At 40.9% G+C, this 20,901-nt stretch overlaps 1 protein-coding gene across 3 annotated transcripts in view; it reads right to left on the bottom strand.

The window, feature by feature from the left end:
* Esr1 (estrogen receptor 1) overlaps positions 1 to 20,901 on the bottom strand; it is a 256,296-nt gene that overhangs the window by 44,072 nt on the left and 191,323 nt on the right. For all 3 annotated transcript variants that reach the window (XM_041680332.1, XM_041680333.1, XM_041680334.1), the window contains exon 5: positions 20,318 to 20,456. In XM_041680332.1, the coding sequence (XP_041536266.1) occupies positions 20,318 to 20,456 (139 nt within the window). The remainder of the gene's footprint in view (positions 1 to 20,317; positions 20,457 to 20,901) is intronic.

Below are 20,901 nucleotides of genomic sequence, written 5' to 3'. Positions count from 1 at the left end.
CTCTGTGAGTTCGACCAGACTAGGTCTACAGAGCTAGTTCCAGGACAGGCTCCAAAGCCACAAAGAAACCCTGTCTCGAAAATCCAAAAAAAAAAAAAAAAAAAAAAGGTTAGTTTCTGGTTCTTCCCTGTCCTGACTTATTTCCAACTCAGAAATAAAAAACTTCTTGGGACCCAATGACATTTTTATCTCTGTAGAAAAAGCCAAAAGAATGTAAGACTTAGACTTCAAAATCGATCTTGCAATATCCAAAGGGACCTTGAGAAATGGTGGAGCAGGAGCTCAGAGGAACAATGTGTCTGTAGATCAGCTTTGGACGTTTCCAGAAGAGATGAAATACACAGAGAGAAGGAAAGACATCATCTTAGAGCAATGCATGTAGGAGAAAGATGTGCCAGCTGAGAGCGCATAAGAGTCACAGGCCAGGAGATGGAAAAGAGCCAGGGAGGAGAGACATCCAAGGCCAGAAGAAAGGGTCAGGAGTGTTGACATTTCAGAGAAACCAAGGGACAGAAGCATATGTCTGTGGGCCGGAAGTGAAGTCCCTGGGGATGGGAAAGAAGAAAAGTAGACAGCAAATGTGGCCCCAGGCAGAAAACAGGTATTGGAGCATGCAATGAAATTGAAGGCAGAGATTCGAGAAGGTAATTTTGCAGTGATTGATAACAGGACTTGGGATGAACTGGTAAAAAAGAAACAATAAAACTGTAGGACATAAAAGAATGGGAAATGTTCAAGATGTGTCATATGCAAGAACAAAATTTTCAAATAATAAATAAGAAAACAAAAGAATAAGAGTCAGTGTTCTCAAAGACCAAGTAGGCTCAGTAGGGGTGGGTAGGAAGGGAGAAGAAGAGGCAGCTAAGCTTCAAGTTCTGCAGAGGGGCATTCTGTCTCAACATACAGAGGAGGGTGGTTGGTCTCCCAAGGCAATACTTTCAAAAGCAGGGGAGAGATCAGAATATTGAAAAGACGGACCCTTAAAGCATCGAGATGAAAGTCTCCATCACTATAACAAGACCTAGTATTAGACAGCTGAATCCAAACTGACAAAGAAATGAAAAATGACCCAGGATCATTTGTTCCTGACTCTTTGAAGGTCCCCTGACTTTGAAACTTTTATTCTAAATACAACACAGAACAAAGGCAATGGCGTGAAAGATGTAAAAATGGATGCGATTGGTGATCTCTCTAAAAGGGAAGTGTATCTCCCTGGCATTCAACATTCAGTCTGCCCACGTGGAAACCTAGCAGCCTTGGGGAAGCTGTATGGTCATACATGAGTGCCCTTTAACAAGGGTGCCATCAGGTGTATGCCAAGGAAAACGAGTTACAAATATAACAATAGCTACCAAAAAACTATCAGCCCTCTTCGACAGGGCACATTTATATAGAAAATTAAAGGGAAAATGGAGTAAAATAAATACAAACAGGAGGCAATTTTGAGAGTATAGCCAGAGGATCATCTTCTTGGGGTTATTATGGGAAAATGGAGATAACCACGTCTCATGATTCATTTAGAAGGATTGTGTTTCGAGTGGAAATGATTCTTGGTCCATTACCTTGATAGGAGTTGCTATGAGACAGACAGAGAGTCAGGCCCTGCTCACCGAGGATGGCTCGGTAATGCTTGGAGTGATCCAGCAGCCGGGCAGCAATGCTGACTCTCAAAAGGCCCCTCCAGCGGCAGCAGATCACATGGAAGGAGCTGGGAAACAGGGCCATGGGAGAGGGCTTCTTGCATTTGTCTCCTCTTAGTTTATTTCTGGGGTTAGCTTTGCTTCTCTTTGTTTTTTTATTTGTTTGTCTGACATTTAAAGCTGAGAGAAGCTATAATCAAGGAAAGTCAATCAACAAAGGAGTACAGCGAATAGGTCTAAAATGAAATGAAAAGGTAAAAAATGTGCAAATGATTTATTTAATATAATAAAGGCCATATTAACTGAAAATAGAAAATAATATTGTTGTCAGGGAATATTGCTGGGTACTTTCCATTTGAGGGAGAAAGGGTGTTCACCTTCTAACACCTGTTTTATGGGAGCCATAAAGACTATTACTAAAGATGTCACCTATCCTAGCTGCCCCAAAACATTTTATTTCCACTTTCTAGTGCCTTCCAGAATGATGATCTTACTACCCCTGCCCAGCAGCAATCACATCCTGATGCCAGGCTAAGGCATCCTCACCTTCTTCCCCTTTTACTCACCGCCTCCTGCAAGTGTGGACCTCAGCCTTGCTGGAGTCAGTGTGTGCCTTTACTAGACCCCAGTCCCAGAGGACCCATATTTATACCTCTGTGACTCACCCACGAGTGTGTGCTCTCTTCATGTTAACGTAAGTGGTTATCGTGGATATTACACGGGCAATGTTATCCTGACCTCCTGAAGGAAGTGTATGAGCATCAGACAGTCATAAAATGCCCAATTATCTTTATTAATCCACCTGACACTCAGCAGTACAGGTTTCATAGAAGTCTTTGCTGTTTACTCATAATACACCAGGGGGCTGATAGTCAAAAGTGTTCTTAAACAGAGAGATGTTGTCTAATAGAAATAAAAAGCCTCCACATGCATTATTTTCTTACGCTCTTGGATGATAAAGTGGCAACTCCGGGGTTGGTTATTATAGATGTGTCTGTGAGAATGTGTAAAACATACTTCTGTGTTTGAATGGTTTGCCAAGGGGAGATGGGATTCTGCTCTTCTACAGAAAATGACCCACTTGAGTTTGCTTGTTCAGTTTAAACACTTAGCAAGCTAAAGCAAATCCCTGGGCGAAAAATCTTTTAAGGGTTGTAGGAAATCAAATATCCTGATGAAAAGAGATTGGGTCAATCTTTGACAATGCCCATATCAAGTATGGAACACAAGGAAGACTGTCTTAGTCAGGCACCTTTGCTGGGGTGTTTCAGGATTGTGCAAAGGAGGTGTATGTCTCTCCAGTGTCCTCAGATGAGCCAATTCAGCTGTTCCAATGGCAAATGAATGAATGAATGAATGTGGTATTATACATACGAGAAGAATTTTTGGTTTTGATAAACCAACCATTGTTTTGCAAAGGAAAATAAAATTAATCACTTTATTTTCTCATTAAAGCAATTGTTGAACATGTCTATTATATATGCCAAACTCTCTGATAGGTCTTAGAAACACAAGGAACAATTTTAATTCGTTCACCACCTTCATTCATTAACTACCAAGTCAACTTTTTCTGTTCTACACTGATTTTACCTTCAAGTAACTCAGAGGGTAAAGGCCTCCTTAAGTCCATACAGCAGCAAGAAACTAAAGTCCACATTATTGTAACCTGGCCATTCCATAGGCAAAGGCCTCACCTGCTGATGTACTAGTGAGTCGCATGCTTCTCCTAGATCATATGTATCATGCTCTTTTGTCAGATACTGCTTTTCTGTGAGCCTGAGCCTTACAGTCAAGTGTGCCAGGCAGAGAGAAGACATGAGACTTTATGACCAAGATCATCTCTAATTACTGAGAATGAAGTAGGCGAGTCAGTAGGAGGTCTCAAACAAGCTTGTCCTTAAAGAGGACACACAAACTGAGGGCAGAGTAATATATCATAAGGTCACTCAGATATATGTGTTTTTCATTAGGAGAAATAAGAGTTTTTCATTTTGACAAAAGTTTGTGGCTTTAGAAGTCAATAGGAAGACCAACAAGGAAGGCCAAACAATGCCTGATATGTTTTGTTGCCTTTGTTTTTAATTTTACAAGTTAGGGTTTTTCTTTGTAACAGCCCTGGTTGTCCTGGAACTCACTCTGTAGACCAGGCTGGCTTCGAACTCACAGCAATCTGCCTGCCTCTGCCTCCCAAGTGCTGGAATTAAAAGTGTGTGCCACCACCACCCTGCTCATCTCAAGTTTCTTAATCTAAGTGTTAGCCTAATGAAACTAGAGTCACAGTGCAAACACACCAACTTGAAGAAAATTGAGCGAGCAGTTTCCGGAGAAGTGGGAGAAGAGGGGAGTCATCTGCCAATGTCAACGGTAATTTGTTTTTTAGAGATTCTTTTTGTACAAAGTTGTTAATTTAGAAGTGTATTTCTTTTGATGATGCCAATATCCAAGGGTGCAGTGGTCTTGTATCAGGCAATAATAGATTCCTTTGTATAACTGGCAAAGAGAACAGTGATTCAATAGAAGATTGTACCACCTGGAGTAATTCTGGAATTCTTTTCCGCATCTTAAGCTAAAGAGGCTCAGAAGAATGAATGACTTTCAACCCATCTTTAGAGGTGAGGTCTTCTTAAGTAATATGCAGGACTCCAACAATGAAATAGAAGCAAAGGACCTCCATATTGAACGAGCTGGGGAAAGTGCCTCAGACACCCAAATCCTTTTCTTTTCTCCAAGGCAAACCCTCAGTCACTTCTCTAAAATTCCCACAAAATACAATGTCGAAAGTGCTGGCCTCGATCTTATTCCTGTCCTAGAAGGATCTGGTAGTTCTGCAAGTACAAACAGGAAAATCAATGTCTTCAAAATGACCCCTGAAACAGAGAACTGAAATACCATAGCCTCATGAGCATCTTTGAGAAGGTAAATGTTTTTACTCTTTGATTTCTTTAATCACTAAGTCCCACTCCGGGGATCAAACTTCTTAAAACACTCTTCTTTGTTTCCTCATTCTGGCACTAATCAAACCTCAACAAAACATCACAACCAACCTAGCAGCAGTAATAAAATAACAAGGGCATCAACATTTACTGAGTTCAAATGAGATATTAGTTAACAACCTAGGCATGAAACAACTACCAAATCCTTACAAACCCCATGAGAAAAAAATATTATTCCAGAAAAGGAAATAGAGGCACAGGCAAGTTATGTGGCTGCTCAAAGTCTCACTGAGTTGGGGGCAGCTTTGCAAGGTGATTCATCGTTGGGGACTCACACTGCCCCTGGTCTTGGTGGCATCCCATCCTATACTCCCAAGCAAGCTACTCTAGACTCTTTGATTCCCAGTACACCCAAACAGCAATGTGAAGAGCCATGAGCTCGCTCATTTTCAAGCTGCTGACAGTCAGGCTTTGAAGACTGCTATGTCTATCTTTCCTGAAAGCTTATTGACTGTTCTATGGCCAAGTCCATGTGCCTTCTGAGCCCTGAGCCCTGGGGACTTGCCTCCTAATTTATCATTAAATTCTACAACTTTTGCAGCATCTTTCTGGCAATATCTTGCCTGATTCTCTTGTCACACCTCAGGGCCACTTCCGTTGTTAAGGTAGAGTAAAGTACACACCAGAGACACTTGCCATCTCTACCCCTTGGCTGCCAGTCACCTACTTTCCTTTAAACATATGAAGTCCTGGAGCTGCAGCGATGGCGAGTAAGAGGTTTGCCATGAAGGTGTGAGGACAGAGCTGGGCTCTCTGTCACCCACACAGGTGCCAGGCAGAGGAGGTAGTGCGCCTGTAACCCCAGCACTCGGAGGCAGAGACTGGGGACAGTTGGAATAGTCTAGAGTGGTTGACTCAGAGAGTACAGGGTTCAAATGAGAAAGGCTACTCCACTATATAAAGTGGAGAGAGATAACAAAATACACCTGACATCAACCTTTGACTTTCACATGTGTTTGTATATAGGCATGAACATATATACATTATATATGTGTGCTACAAACATGCACACATCTATATATATGAATATGCCATTTCTTCAGTGTTTATACCATATCCAGCATAGAATATGTTGTCTGCAGAGAAGAGTGTGCCATAATTTTCCTATATACCTAACACCTAGGAAAATATTAATATTATTAATGTAAAATAATGGACTTATAAAAGACTTGGCAAGGTAGGAAATACAGTTTAAGACACAATCACAGTGAATACTGTCAAACTATCACAAGTTTAAACTTACCTTTTCCAGAAGTATTCTGGATATTCTAAATAATTCTTAAATACTTTTAAGTTTAATTTTAAATAGTTTTATAATTTTTATATAAGTTCTATTTATATAAATTTATATGATTCTATTCTATAATTATTATTTATTACACATGGCAATCACCCTTAAATGTCCCATCTCTACCACCCTGTCTATGCTCTTTCCTCCACAAATCTCTCTCACACACTCGTGTCTACTTGTTTTATTTTATGACACACCGAAAGAAACCAACGACATCTGTGTGGCTGTGGCTTTGAAGCTACGTGCTGGAATTTCCTGATGTCAGTAGTGGGCACAAAACTAATAGCACGGTGGTGGGTACACACCTAGAGATAGTGCTTCCCCTCCCAGAATCTATCAGTGGCCAATAGCTCAGAGGTAAAGGATAGGCCCCTGAACCCCTCCCTTCCTTGACTGCTTGCTGATAGGGATGCTCTTAGCCCTGGTGCTACACTTGGTGTAAGCTAGTGATTGGAGTAAAGTTTGTTGTATTGACTATTGGAACAACATGCCTCGGCTCTTCAGCTTGCCTTCTGGCTCTTACATACTTCATGTCTGCCCTTCTACACTGATGCCCAAATGTTCGAGGGGACTAAAGTACAAGCAGATGCATAGGGTGGGCTTAGATCTGTCCCTTACTTTCTGGCCCACTGTGAATCTCTGCCCTCACCACCATTCATTGTAAGAGAAGTCTATAATTTGGGGGATCATTTCAACAGTTTGTTACTAAGATGTTTTAAAAACCATACAGCGTAGAAGAAGGAGTTTAAGTATGCTTAGTAAAATGTGGGGGGGAAAAACGAGAAAAATCCACTAATGTTATCGAGGGTGAGGCTCCCCATCACCCATATGGCTTCAATAGCCAAACAGGCTCCTTCTGCCCCCACAGTGGGATCTTGTCGCAGTTGTATGCAGTGGAACCTTCAAGAAAGAAATGCACGATTGTACAGATGTTTCCTCTGGACAACTGTGTTTACTCGTCATTATTACTATGACAGGTACCCCATCCCCACCGCCCCTTTGGGAATATTTCCAAAGCCTCAGCTTCAGGACACAGGACACACAGAGATCCTATCATCACCTAGGACAACATGGATTTGAGTCATTGTCATCTCTCTAATTTACCTGAAACTTCTTTGAGAAACAAAAGCCAAGAATCCTACCATTTCCTCAGTGATTGACACTAAAATAAATGACCCTGAAGACCATGAATACGGTTTGGGTCAACCCTAGAAAACTTTGTCGTTTCTTCCCTAGTTCCTAGCCTTCCTGAGGACCCTGGTTGCTCTCTGACCACCCAGACCCCAATGGGGGGTTAAAATGGATTCTGAAGCTAGGCAAACAGGGCTCCTCCCAATGCAGAGAGCTCCAGTCTGCAGAAAGCTAATGAAGCCCTTGAAGCCGTGTCCTTCTCTTCCGCCCACACTTTATTGAAATGCTTTTGAGTCGTATTGTGTTGTAATTACATGCTATAGAAAACTCTACAGACATCTGCTTCAAGGATTGGGCCCTCGACTCTTAGTAAAACATTTCAATTCCATTTTCCTGGGCATACGCTCTCCAAATGCATCTGTGAGGGCCCTCCACAACTATTTCCATTTTATAGTTCAGAGAAGGCAGGAGTAATGCAGGTTCCTGGCATGGCGGTGGACCGATGGAAAGGGGATGTCCTTCGGAAGCCTGGAGGTTGCTCTCCCTTCCTGCATTTCCCTGTGACATTTGATTCACACAAAAGAATTTTGGTAATAAAAGTTTTAGAGAGAATAATAAAAATAAACACCACTTTCCGCAGCAGCCTGCTTCTCTTTTTCATTTTCTTCAGGGAAATTACAAAAGAGATTCACACTATTGGTATTTCTTGGTGGTTAAAACCTTTTGTACATTGTGTATGGCATAATTTTCAAACTTGAGATAATATCTTTTTCTATACAATTTTAGCTTGGGCTTTGACGTCCTTCATCTAGTATTACATTTTCACATTGGGGGGAAGGATTTCTTTTTTCTGTGGAGAGAGGGTGTGGTGCTTCTTCCTTCCCCTGAGCATCTCGGTGTTCCCTGTGATGCAGTCCAGCTCCGGTGCTCTCTCCTCTACCTCATTGGTCACGTTGTGTATTTCTACATCAAACCCCACTGTCTGAATGATGGTTTGCTTTCTAAGTAACAACAACAAAAAGTTTTGTTACTTTTCTATGTCCTTAACACACCGCCAGACCTTTTGGGTACATCTAGTGGTCCTTGACCTTCCCATGTGAACTTTAAAATGACCATAGGATTAGGATTGTAAGTGAACACCTTTACAGGTCAATTTAGCATGAATTAACACATTTTCAGTAATGACTATTCCTCATTGTAGACATGATATTCTTTTCAAAACCTCATGAACTGTCCTCCAAGAAAGGTTTACATTTTCTTAGAAGGTCCCTAATAAATTCATTCCCAAATATACTATAGCTTTTTGCAACTGCTAAGAACAGATAATCTGGATTATTTTTAAGTTGGCAGAAATAGATTTGATTCTGACACGATGATGAATTAGAATACTGTCTAAATATTTTTATAAGGGCAAATATCAGAAAAAATAAGTAAGTCCTTATCTAAGAATGTTTTGAACAGATTATATTGAATGTCTAATCTTTCATGACTTTTTAAAATGGAATTTTGGAATTTATGGGTTCAGTTGCTGGAAAATGGAAGATAATCTCATAGGCTTTCTCTCTTTTTGACTAACAAGCTATAAAAACAGAACAATGAAGCCATGATATACTGTTTTATTCTGAGTGAGCAGAAATCACTACTGTTCATAATAGGAGATAAACACCTCTTAAAGGAATAATTGACTAATAAGTTTTATAATGAAAATAAAATAATAAATTCAATAATTCAAACAATAATAGAAAAGAAGGAAATTCAATATTTTAAAATAAAAGATCAAATCTTAATTCTTTTCATACTGTCCAGCATCCCACCAAAAAGAAAAAATTACAAAGTATTTCTGCAATGCATGTGTAACATTGGTAGCAAAGATTTGATAAAGAATACACAAAGAAAACTTCACATGAAACTTTCCTGTTAATTTGGGTACAGCATAACAATAACCTCATCCTAATAATTTTTTTTCTTGGGCTGCAAACACTTTACAGAATGAGCTACCATCCAGGCCCTTCTTGCTGTATTTTTATAAGCTACTCAAAATGACATCCAACAAAGATATGAATACTTTAATTATTTTTAGATTTACTTCTTTTATTTTATACATGTGACCATTTTGCCCAACGTATGTCTTTGCACTATGTTCCTTCCTGGTACCCATAGAAGTCAGAAAAAAAACCTTTGGATCCCAAGAACTGAAGTTGCGAATGGTTGTGAACTATCATGTGGGTTCTGGGAATTGAACCCAGGTCCTCTGGAAGAGCAACAGGTGCTCTTAATTTCTGAGCTCTTCAGTCTCATTTTACAAACATTTAGATGCTTAAGGATAGGAAGAAAGAAGCAGAAGAATCTGCTTGCTATTGTATGACTGTAGGCTATGTAACCTGGAGGAATTAACGAAAACTTTCTTTGCATTCAGGAAAATTTAGCCCAGTTGTGTCCGTAGTGAGAACACACAAAAGTCAATTATTGGTCAATATAGAAAATACACAGCTAAGACAGAGAATTGAGTTACCATTTCTGATACTCATACATTATACACGTAAAATATAATAGGTCAGAAATATTATATTTACACACATAACTTTATGCATTCATGAAACCCCTAGCAATAATCCTTATGTGCAAAACATATTCAAGGATGCTTTAAAACACTTCTAAAAGGCATACACAAAAATAGATTGAACAATAAAAAGAAACAATTTGCTTTTGATAGCAAGACTCAAACCGTAAAGATCAACACTCCCTAAACAATTTCTATTTCCTGTAATCTCACATTCTGGTGAGAGTTGAATAAGTTAATTTGAAAGTTGAAAGGTCACATGGCAAAAGAAACAAAGAGTCACCTGTTGAATTCTGAAAGAATCTCAAAGGGCAATATTAGAGGGATGGCACAGGCTTGTTTAAGATGTTGGGAACCTCAACAAATAAAGCTATGTGACACTGGCTTCTTTTTAATTTTTTATTTATTTAATTTATTTATTTTACCTCCTGATGCAGTTCCCCTCCCTCCTCTCCTCCCATTCTCTTCCTCCCCTCTGCCCTTCAATCCACTTCTCTGTTTCTGTTCACAAAGGGGCAGGCCTTGCGTGGGTATCAACAAAGCATGGTGTATTAAGTTGCAGTAAGACTAAGCACCCCCTCTTTGTATTAAGGCTGGACAAGGTGATCCAGTATAAAGAAGAGTGTCCCAAAGCCAACCCAAGTATTAGTATTCATAATTACTAAGAAGTCCCTATGTCATTATTCAGGAGCTGGTGGTCTAAAGAAATTCCAGTTACAATGAGATGTTGTTTGTGGTTTTGATCTTAGCTATTCTGACTTAGTATCTAGAAAGCGTGGGCACACTGACAATGCAGTTAGCGATCTTCCCTTACCTCAATTCCTGCATTATCTCACCAATGGACAGATCCTAGATACTATGACAGTGGTGAAAATGCATGTGGGTTGAGAAACTCGTTCATTCTTCTTGTTTGGTTTGGTTTGAAGGGTTTTTTTGTTGTTGTTTTTGATTTTTTGTTTTTGTTTTTTTAAGACAGAGTGTCTTTGTAAAGCCCTGAGTGTCCTGGAACTAAAAGATCCTCCTGCCTCTGCCTCCCAAGTGCTGGAATTAAAGGTATGTGCCAAACTGGTTCATTCTTGTGGAGCAAAATCCAAGAAGACACTGAGAGATTGATTTTAATATCTTTCTTTCTGAGAGAATGAAAACAGCAAAGCAGAATACTGACTGACTTATTACAACTCTCTAGAAGCAGCATTGCAAGCACCTGACCCTTTTCCATTGTGTCCTGGGTGTCCACAGAAAGAAGTCAGGAACAGCAAGGTCAAGACTGACACCTAAGAAGACCATGACATTAAGAATAAAGAATTTCAGCCTTCCCCAACAAACGGGAATAGACTATTTACCCCCAGCCGTATTCCTATCTACGCACAAAACTAAAAGCGGCTATCAGAAAAGCAGTGGAATAACATTAATACTCTGTTCTATGTGATATTTCAAAACTATGGAAACTACACTTTCCTACCTCAGTAAACTCAGCAACACCCTCTGCTTTCTTCCCATCAACCTCAAAAGAGTGAACATTGAGTGATCTTGCCATAAGAGTTGTATGTGTGTGTGTATATATATATATGCACATATGTGTTCATGTGTGTGTGTGTGTGCATGTATATTAGAGTATACTTCTAGGCAGGATGCATGTATAATGAGCATAGTCATATGCAATACGTGAAAATATCAGGGAGGAATCAGTACATTGAACCGTTGAAGAAAGGGCTGCTTGTCACTCAGACTCCATGGCCACGTGATAAAAAGAAGATCAGCTTAGCATGAACACTCTGAGATTTGGAAATCCAATTATTTTGAACCATTCGTTTGCACACAAGATTAATGTGGGATGTCCTTCTGTATATGTGTTGCTTTTATTGGTTGACAAATAAAGCTGTTTCAGCCAATGGCTTAGCAGAGCAAAGTCAGGTGGGAAATCTGAACAGAGATATATAGAGAGTAGGCGGAGTCAAAGAGATGCCATGTAGCTGCCAAAGAGACAGATGTAGATGCCAGAACCTTACCGGTAGGCTGCAGCCTAGTGGTGATTTACAGATGAATAGAAATGGGCTAATGTAAGATGTAAGAGCAAGCTAGGAATGTGCCTAAGCTATTGGCCAAAGAGTGTTTTAATTTATATAGTTTCTGTGTGATTATTTGGGTTTGGCTGGCCAGAAAATGAATGAGCAGTTCCTGCTTACACTGGATAGTAAATGCCTGCACCCATCTGTCTCCTTCTCCGTACCTTCCAGTATCCTGCAAACTCCTGCAGCTGTGTCTATTAGTTGCCTATCTGTTTGATTCTACAAATCTCCAAAAGCAACTTAGAGTTTATTTGGGATCAGAGTTTTGGGCATCTGATAGCAGAAGTCCGAGGCAATGGGTCATGTTGCCTCCTAAGTTAGGAAGAAGCAAGGTGGAATGCTCATATTGTGCTGGCTCTCCTTTAACCTAGTCCATCAACCCATCCTGGGCAATGGCACCATTCACATTTAATACACATTTATGTACATCTCAATGAACATAATCCAGATAATCCATCCCTCACAGGCATGCCTAGAGAATGGTCTCTTTAGAGATTATAGGTGCTGTTAAGTTCAAAGTCAATACTAACCATCACACTATGCTTTTATGCTCAATAAATACCTATTGAGCAGAGTTAAATTGAGTTTTAATTAGCACAGACTTTAAATTAGCCACCTTCCCTTACAGGTGTGCTTGGATAGCACTCATGAAAAGAAACGACCCGACCAGGGGATGCCTTGCTGGCAGAGAGTGTGCCTAGCATGCTGAGGGTCCAGGGCCAATCCCTAGTAATATACAAGGGGGTAAAAATGTTCCTTACTATGTCAACAGGGAAAAATCGCTGTAATAAATCATATGATGGCGAAGTTACTTGATCATCCTTGTGTCAGTAGTTCTGATTTGAACAATATTAGCATATGTTTAAATTAGCCTGGGTAAATGTTATTTCAACTTAGCAGATGTTTAATTGCTCAAAATACATGGCAACGAAAAACAAAGCAGTGCACAGAAACTCAAGGAAAGCCAAATTAACTTCCTACACAGGATTAAATCTTTGGTTGGGATTCTGCCTCTCCCGGGAACAATTATATATATTGAGTGGATCCTTACTGCTTAAGGGCTTAATTCCCTTAAGGACTCAAACACCCGCGGCTTAACATATCTGTAACACAGTATTGCTTGATTGCTTTTGTTTTTAAGAGGAAATCTTGTTCTAAATCTTTTTGTTTTTATTTTAACTGTTTCCAGTGGAGTCTTTGCTTGCACCTCCATGATTGATGGTCTAAATAATCAAGTAGAAATTTTCTGAACTATTGTTTTATATATATAACAATAGTTCAGAAAAAAATATATATATAAAACAATAGTTCAGAAAATTTCTACTTGATTATCTAGATAATATATATATATGTTTCAAATGTTTATTAATATGTAGCCCTACATCATTACATCATTCTAGGATCTCCTAAATGTATATAGTTCAGCTGTCTTTAGTCCAATAGATAATTTGATGACATTTCCATAAGAGGTAACAGCACTGATGTAAGGCAACCACAAAATGTGGGTGCGAGTGTTCAGAGGGCTTCCTCTTTTTATCTCCTCCAGGACCCCACCATAGGGAATAGTCCCAGTCACATTTAGGGTGAGTCTTCTTACCTCAATGAACCTGAGATAACCTCTTACAGGCATGCCCAGAGATTTATCTTTTTAGTGATTCTAAACTTAGATCAGTGTGTGTGTGTGTGTATGTGTGTGTGTATCTACTAAGATGTGTACATGTGTGTCTACTATGATGTGTGTGTATGCTCATGTATGCCCATGCATGTGTGCATGTGTGTGTATGTGTGTGTGTACACAGATGCATGCATGAAGGTGGTCAAAGGTCAATGATGACTCTCTCTCAATTGCTCCCTAATGTATATTTTTAAGACAGAGTCTCTGTCTGAACCTAGAGCTCACAGACTTGGTTAGGCTAGCTAAACACTGAGTGTCTCCTATCTCCATCTCCTCACACCCAGTTTTTTTTTTAATTTTTTTTTATTGCGAAAAGAAGAAAAAAAAACATAAACAAAAAACAAGTTTCTACCTCCTCCCAGCCTCCCATTTCCCTTCCCCTCCTCCCACCCTTCTCCCCCTCCTCCCACCCTTCTCCCCCTCCTCCCACCCTTCTCCCCCTCCCCCCACTCCTCTCCCCCCCCTCCCTCTCCAGTCCACAGAGCAGTCCGGGTTCCCTGCCCTGTGGTAAGTCCTAGGTCTTCCCCCCTCCGTCCATATCTAGGAAGGTGAACATCCAAACTGGCTAGGCTCCCACAAAGCCAGCACATTAAGTAGGATCAAAACCCCCTGCCATTGTCCTTGGTGTCTCATCAGCCCTCATTGTTCGCCATGTTCAGAGAGTCCGGTTTTATCCCATGCTTTTTCGGTCACAGTCCAGCTGGCCTTGGTGAGCTCCCCGTAGATCAGCTCCACTGTCTCAGTGGGTGGATGCACGCCTCGTCACACCCAGTTTTTATGTGGGTCTGGGGATAGAACTCAAGTTCTCATGTTCACATGATAAGCCTTTTATTGATGACGCCATCTCCGCAACCCTCATTTCTTCTTTTGGTGCTAGTTTCACACTTCATAGCTCTATGGTTTGTCCGGACATGAGACAAAAGACTTTGGGTCATAATTAATTAATGTGCCCTTTAAGTGATTAAAATCACACAAGTACAAGTAATCAACAGCTCCAGGGTGAGAACATACACTAGAAACATGTGTTTGTACCTGTATTATTAGGCACTCAATAAAATACAGCGTTAAAGATAAGCCAGGGCAGACTATGCCCATTAAAGATGTCCAGGAAGTGTTACCTGTTTCTCTTCCCTTTCCCATTCAGTTCCATAAAATGGAAGGAAGAAACTTAGGAGAGAATCAGTTTTCTAAACTTATCGCTAGGTTAACAGATGGTGATTACTCAGCCATTAATATGTGTGAATGTTCTGTGATGGTCAACTTGGGGCAAATGAGGCAGCGTCAGGCAAAGCTGAGGGTACAGGGCCTTTGACAATACTTCCAGAGAGTGAGTGAGAGCCCAGAGCAAAGCTACTGGAGCTATCTCCCCCCACCCAACTCAAGGCTGGATTTGCTGATAGGTGCCCCATTGTCTACACCCATCCCACAAAACCTGCTCTCCTGCTCCCCAGTGTCTCATGAAGAGTCTCATGGCCAATAGCACTCACTTCTCAGGGCGCAATTCTGAGCAGGCAACAGAAACACATGTGGAAAGATCCCATTCTGAATTCATTAACTTATTTTGGAACAATATATTTTTAATTATTTCCATTAAAAAATCTATGAAGAATTTAATGAAGTTTTACATGGAAAGGGAGCAAGAAGTCAATAAAACCATTGCTGGAAGCAGTGCAAAAGGATTTTTTTGCACATTTTTCATTTGAAAATATGAAATATGTTTTAAAATCTAAAATGAGAAAGCTTTTGTTTCTAGTAAATGAGGGTTTTTTTTCATATGAAATGAATTTATTATCAGAAAAGAGTCTGCTCTTTCTTAGAAAAGGCAGCCTGTTCTATCTAATGGAGCAACCTGTTTTTCTCTTAAGGGAAGGGAACTTATTTCTGCTCCATGACCACAGTAAAAGAACTTTGTTGTTCAATACTGTTTCCTGCCGGCAGAGCCTCCTGATGTGGGAGCAATGGAAAGAGCTAGATCAACAATTCTCTGGCCAGAGGCTTGGTAGAATTCTGCTCGTCGAATTAGTCCCCGCTTTTCAGGTGTATGAATCACTTTTTCCCACCCGAGAGTGAATGGGAATCAAGAGAGAGAGCTTTGGCTTCCGGAGAAATCCACAAATATTTCTCAGAATTTGTGAGCAGGGACGGCTCCAGAAAAACAACCCCTTGGAAAATGGAAAGTCTTTGGAACAGGCAATTAGCATCGTATCCTCACACGTTGAAGCTGCCTTCCAGAGACAGCAAGCTGGGCTCCTGCAAAAGTTAAGAGACCCCTCCAAGTGTAATGCATGAAGGAAGAACAAGTCTGCTACTGTGTTCGGCCTGTATTTTTCTAGCATGAGCACACGCATGGGACTAAATGAAGAGACTCATTCCTAGTAGACTCAGAAGGCATAGTTCATGTTTTCTAGTGCCAAAACACACCAATGGATTAGGTGCTAGAATGGAAAATGAGTTCTCTCCACTTCCTGATTACTTCTACAGGCATTCCTATTATCTTTAACTTTCCTCTTATAAAACACACACACACACATGACCTAGGGAAATAATAACCTTCCTTTCCTGGTTTTCACAAGAAGACTTGTCAGCACAAATTATGTGGACGTCATGGATACAGGATCTGGGAAAGGACCAGACATGGTGGACAGATAGAGCCTGGCAAGGACAAAATCGGCTGACAAGCTGGTGACTGACTACCAGGGAAACTATAACCCAGCAGAATCAAGATCTCATGGGCTGTCATCAGGATGATTCTCCTTGAAATAGGAATCATGCTCTCTGCTCATGAACGTGGCATAAGAGCACACTGGGTTTCAGTCTCAAAAACAACAACTCCTGCTTGCCAATACAAACACTTCGGTGACTGGAGGAGAGGGTAGGCACATTTTCTTCTCCTGATGATCATGTTAGACACAGATGCTTGGATTAGCAGGGAAACCCTGAAACATGTATGCAACCAAGAGTAGTTAACACTCATCTCTTGTTGGCAGCCATGGTAACCCATAGGTTACAAGGATATATAGGACTTGAGGCTGTCTCCTTTCTTTATTTCAGTTGAAGATGTGCTCTGGAGGTGGTTCACCTGTCAGAGGTAGCATCCCAGAGCCGAACACACAACCACAATGAAGATGCTAATACTCAATTCCTATATCAAAGCTCTCAACCAACTACTGTGCTTTGAAACTTCGAGGGATCTGTATTTTGTTACTAAATGCTTATTATGGATAGTTTGCTATGATGGGAAAGACAAGGTAACTGATCCTAACCAGAGAGTCATCTCTCTCATAGAGGTTGGAAGCCTGTGGATGGAAATTTATAATCACATTGTTGGCCGACCCTCAGAGCATCTTCCAGGGTATACAGTTTCTAAGGGGTCGCTACTCACAAAATTCTTCCCTATGGCGCATCTATCAGTCACCAAAAGCCATCATCTGCAAACTCTCTGAAGGCGATGAAATCATGCCGAAATTGGATGAAGTCGAACAGTAAGCCATAGATTAGAGTATATGTATTTCTTTATGTTCTAGATTATATTGTACCTTTTTTTTTTTTTTGGTTTTTCGAGACAGGGTTTCTCTGTGGTTTTGGAGCCTGTCCTGGAACTAGCTCTGTAGACCAGGCTGGTCTCGAACTCACAGAGATCCGCCTGCCTCTGCCTCCCGAGTGCTGGGATTAAAGGCATGCGCCACCACCGCCCGGCTACATTTTTACCTTTTATTACATATTTAAATATACATCTTTACTTAAGCACTTTAATAATTACTAACACCTGTCTAGGATAGAAAATGAGCTTGCCTTTTTCTAATGATGTTCACAAGTGCAGCTAAGGGAGAGGTTTTGGTTTGTTTGTCTAGAGACAGTAACATACTGTATAGAACAGGCTGGCCTCAAACTGTACATTCTCCTGCCTAGCCTGCACAGGCCTACAATTACAGGAATGTACTCTCAGACTCCACTTTCTAAGTATTTGTGACTGTACTAAGATCTCAAATACTGGGTAGGTTCTGGGAAACACAAGATCCATTGCTTATCCCCTTTGGAATTTAGAAGTTGCTGAAGAGGTAATATAATCACAATCTAAATGGAATTATAAATTAAAAAAAAAATTTAAGACTCTTCCAGAGCAGATGGATGTGAATTTCTGCAGAGTCTACAAAGGAATAAACCAGTAGCTGCTGAGCAGGAATTAATGACGAGTGAGTGAGTTTGATGAAAGTAAAAGCCGTGGGCATGTGCTATGGGGATGGCCACGGCCATTGACAAAGATTTGTTGATATAACAGAAGACTTCGTGCGGGCAAGATCTGGTTCTGGACCACAGAAAGTTTATGAGCTGGTGGATAAAATGGCACACAGTCTTCTGGCAGGATGAGACTCTAGAGAAAGTAGAAAGTGATCACTGAAAACCCAGGCAAAAGAAAGCCTGCTTTCTGACTGCGGAAGTAAATTTTAAGGAAAGTTCAATGGAAAACTGGTATCTGGGATGAGTCTTAACAGGTGCATATATTTATTTTACTGAGCTCTACTCTGCCTCCCCTCCCTGCCTCTCCCCTTTCCTTCAACCCTCTCCCATGGCCCCCATGCTCATCCATTTCTAACAAGAAAACGTTTTTTTTTTTCCAGAGCAGTGCCAGAAATCTGTGAATCTGGGCACACTTATCATCCCCAACTCTTGGAAGGCTGAAGCAGGAGGATCATGAGTTCACTAACAGCTTATGGGACATGGTGAGAGTCCATCACGTAGACAAATCAAAGTACCAATGTCAGTTTTTTAAAACCTGAATTTGACATTTTGTTCCCAAGTTGCAGGCCAATGTCAGCTGCCAGATACCTTGAGGTTGGACAAGGTCACTGAATCACCAGCACTCTCTTTCCAATCCCATTCATCATCATCTTTTTCATTTATATCATCTGACTAGGCTCACAATATCTGTGTTCATGAAGCTTATTAAAGACATTCCTGATTCTCACACACCCAAGAAACCTAAATTGAGAGTCAACGGAGCCTTAGTTGAGAGGCATCAAGATTCCAGTGGTATTTCGGAGCATCATCTCTAGAGGCACTGGGCTAAAGGAAAGGGGGTAGAAACGGGAAGCAAAAGGCAGTCAGGGAAGCACACACACTGAGGGTGAGACCAGCAAGAGGACTTCATCCATGGTCTGAAGAAAGGTGGAAAGTCTGGGTTCAGAAACGAGAGAGAAACTTGACAGATGACTGGCAACTTGGTAAGGTAAAAGGCAGGAGCAATTATCTACCTATGTGGTGATGTCACCAAGAGAGGAGAGAAAAATGAAGAATCAGAATTAATAAGAAAGAAGATGCATTGGGTGTTGGGAACAAGTTTCCACGGTGTGTAGGACAATGACATAGGACTGTTCGGTAAGATAGAGTTTTCAAAAAAAAAATTTGGCCTCTACCCCACCCCTGTCAGACAAGAAACATTCTAAAAGTATCCAAACACACAGCATCTTGCCATACACGGGATGGGCTGCTACCAGGGTCTAGGAGGTAGCTTCCAGGGGTGCTACCCAAATCCTACAATACATAAAAGAGGTTCCAGCCCCAAGAGAGAGTGGCCTTGGATGCCAACTATGAAGAGGCTAAGAAATCCTATCTAGAAGGATTTAAAACTCCAATGTTGAATTTTTTTAAGTAGAAATAAATACAGATGAAAACTTACGGTTACACATACTTCTGTGAGATATGACAGGGGAATTAACCACAGCAGGAAACATGGGAAGGAAAGAAATTAGTGAGGGAGAAAACCGCAGGAAGCATCCTCACTCATGGGCACTGAGGTTTGGGGCATGAGGCAAAGCGAGAGGTCTTTCATTTTCAAAATGCAGTGTCTTATGACGATTCTCAACATGTGCATGGAGAGCCTAAGAAGAGAGGTAAGGATGAGAAAGGCATTCATCAAGCACATCAGTTCAGCTATGAACATCTGGGAGCCTAAACACTGAGGACAGAGAGAGAGAGAGAGAGAGAGAGAGAGAGAGAACAAGACAAGAAAAAAGAAAAGAAATTAAGAAAAAGGAGAGACAGGGGAGGGCAGAGAAGGTAAAAGTGGGCAGTGGCTCTCCTGTTACAACTATGCCCTCTACGGTCTAACCGGACACAATATAGATGTAGTTCTAGAGATCAAGACGAGTGGCCTCTCTCCATGGGGAAAACATTCTATGGGCAGCAGAATCACCTTCTAGGGAAGTATCATCAACTTTCCTAAAAATTAAATTAATCTATGATAAAGCGAAATCGACAGCTTGCACAGTTCTCTCTCAGTTAAGGATTGTTTTAACTCCGTGCTGGGAGTCTTCTCGGGGGTAGAGACCCCACTGCTTCCCTGGTAAAATGGGAATGAGAAGGTTCCTGCCTCTTCAGGGTGCTTTGATGATTACATAAGGTAACCGGAAAATAAATCAATTGGCACAGCAGCTGGTGCCAGGCAGGGACTCCAGTGGTGTTAGCTGCTTTAAATAATATCTGAATCTATTACTTGAAGAAATGATCAAAAGAGACCACAGGCCAAGTCAAACCATTCTAACATGCCTAACAAGGTAGGCTGAAAACTAAAATTAATTCCTAGAACTGCAAGTGGCCTTCAGAACTCTCGGGCCGAATTTCCTCATTTTAATGATGGAAAAATTAGAGAAAGAAATGGAAAGGCCATTGTGGTTTGGGAGTCAAGGCACCAAAATACTGTGTAAAATTTTTTTCTTAATGTAACCAGAAGATAGAGGTAGAGCTGGTGACTTCCAGTTTGTGAATCAACGGCAAGCACACAGCTAGTCTAGCTTTCCATGAACATGACCACTGTGCATCCTTGAGCTCGATACATTCGTAAAGTAAACATAACTATATGACTCTTTGAAGTTCCGTGGAGTGTGGAATCGCACAGCTTTGGAAAGGAACTAAAGGTTGTAAGAGATCTGTTTCCCCAGAACACAGCCGGGGCACTCACCTGTCCAGGAGCAAGTTCGGAGCAAACAGGAGCTTGCCTGGGTGTTCCATGGAGCGCCAGATGAGGCCAATCATCAGAATCTCCAGCCATGCACACTCAAGGAGGTGGACCTGATCGTGGAGATTTAAGTCCCCAAAGCCTGCAACATAAAGAAAGCCCTGCTTTACATTGGAGACTTAATAGCACACCTGAAAGCTCTAGAAAAAAAAGAAGCAGACGCACCTAGGAGGAGTAGAAGACTGGAAATAATCAAACTCAGGGCTGAAATCAACAAAATAGAAACACAGAAAACAATCCAAAGAATCAATGAAGCAAAAAGTTGGTTCTTGAAGAAAATCAACAAGATCGACAAACCCCTATCCAAACTAATTGAATGACAGAGAAAGAACATGCAAATAAGTAACATCAGAAATGAAAAGGGGGACATAACCACAGACACAGAGGAAATTCAGAGAATCTTACTACAAAAGCCTGTATGCCACAAAACTGGAAAATGCAAAAGAAATTGAAATTTTTTTAGATAAGTACCATATACCAAAGTTAAACCAAGACCAGGTGAACAATCTAAATAGACCTGTTAGTCG

This window comes from Microtus oregoni, unplaced genomic scaffold, assembly GCF_018167655.1.
Source record: "Microtus oregoni isolate MIOR12 unplaced genomic scaffold, Mior012 000033F_ref0000390, whole genome shotgun sequence".
Classification (NCBI taxonomy): Eukaryota; Metazoa; Chordata; class Mammalia; order Rodentia; family Cricetidae; genus Microtus; species Microtus oregoni.
The sequence above is the reverse complement of the archived record's forward strand: the minus strand, read 5'-3'. Positions and strand labels throughout refer to the sequence as shown.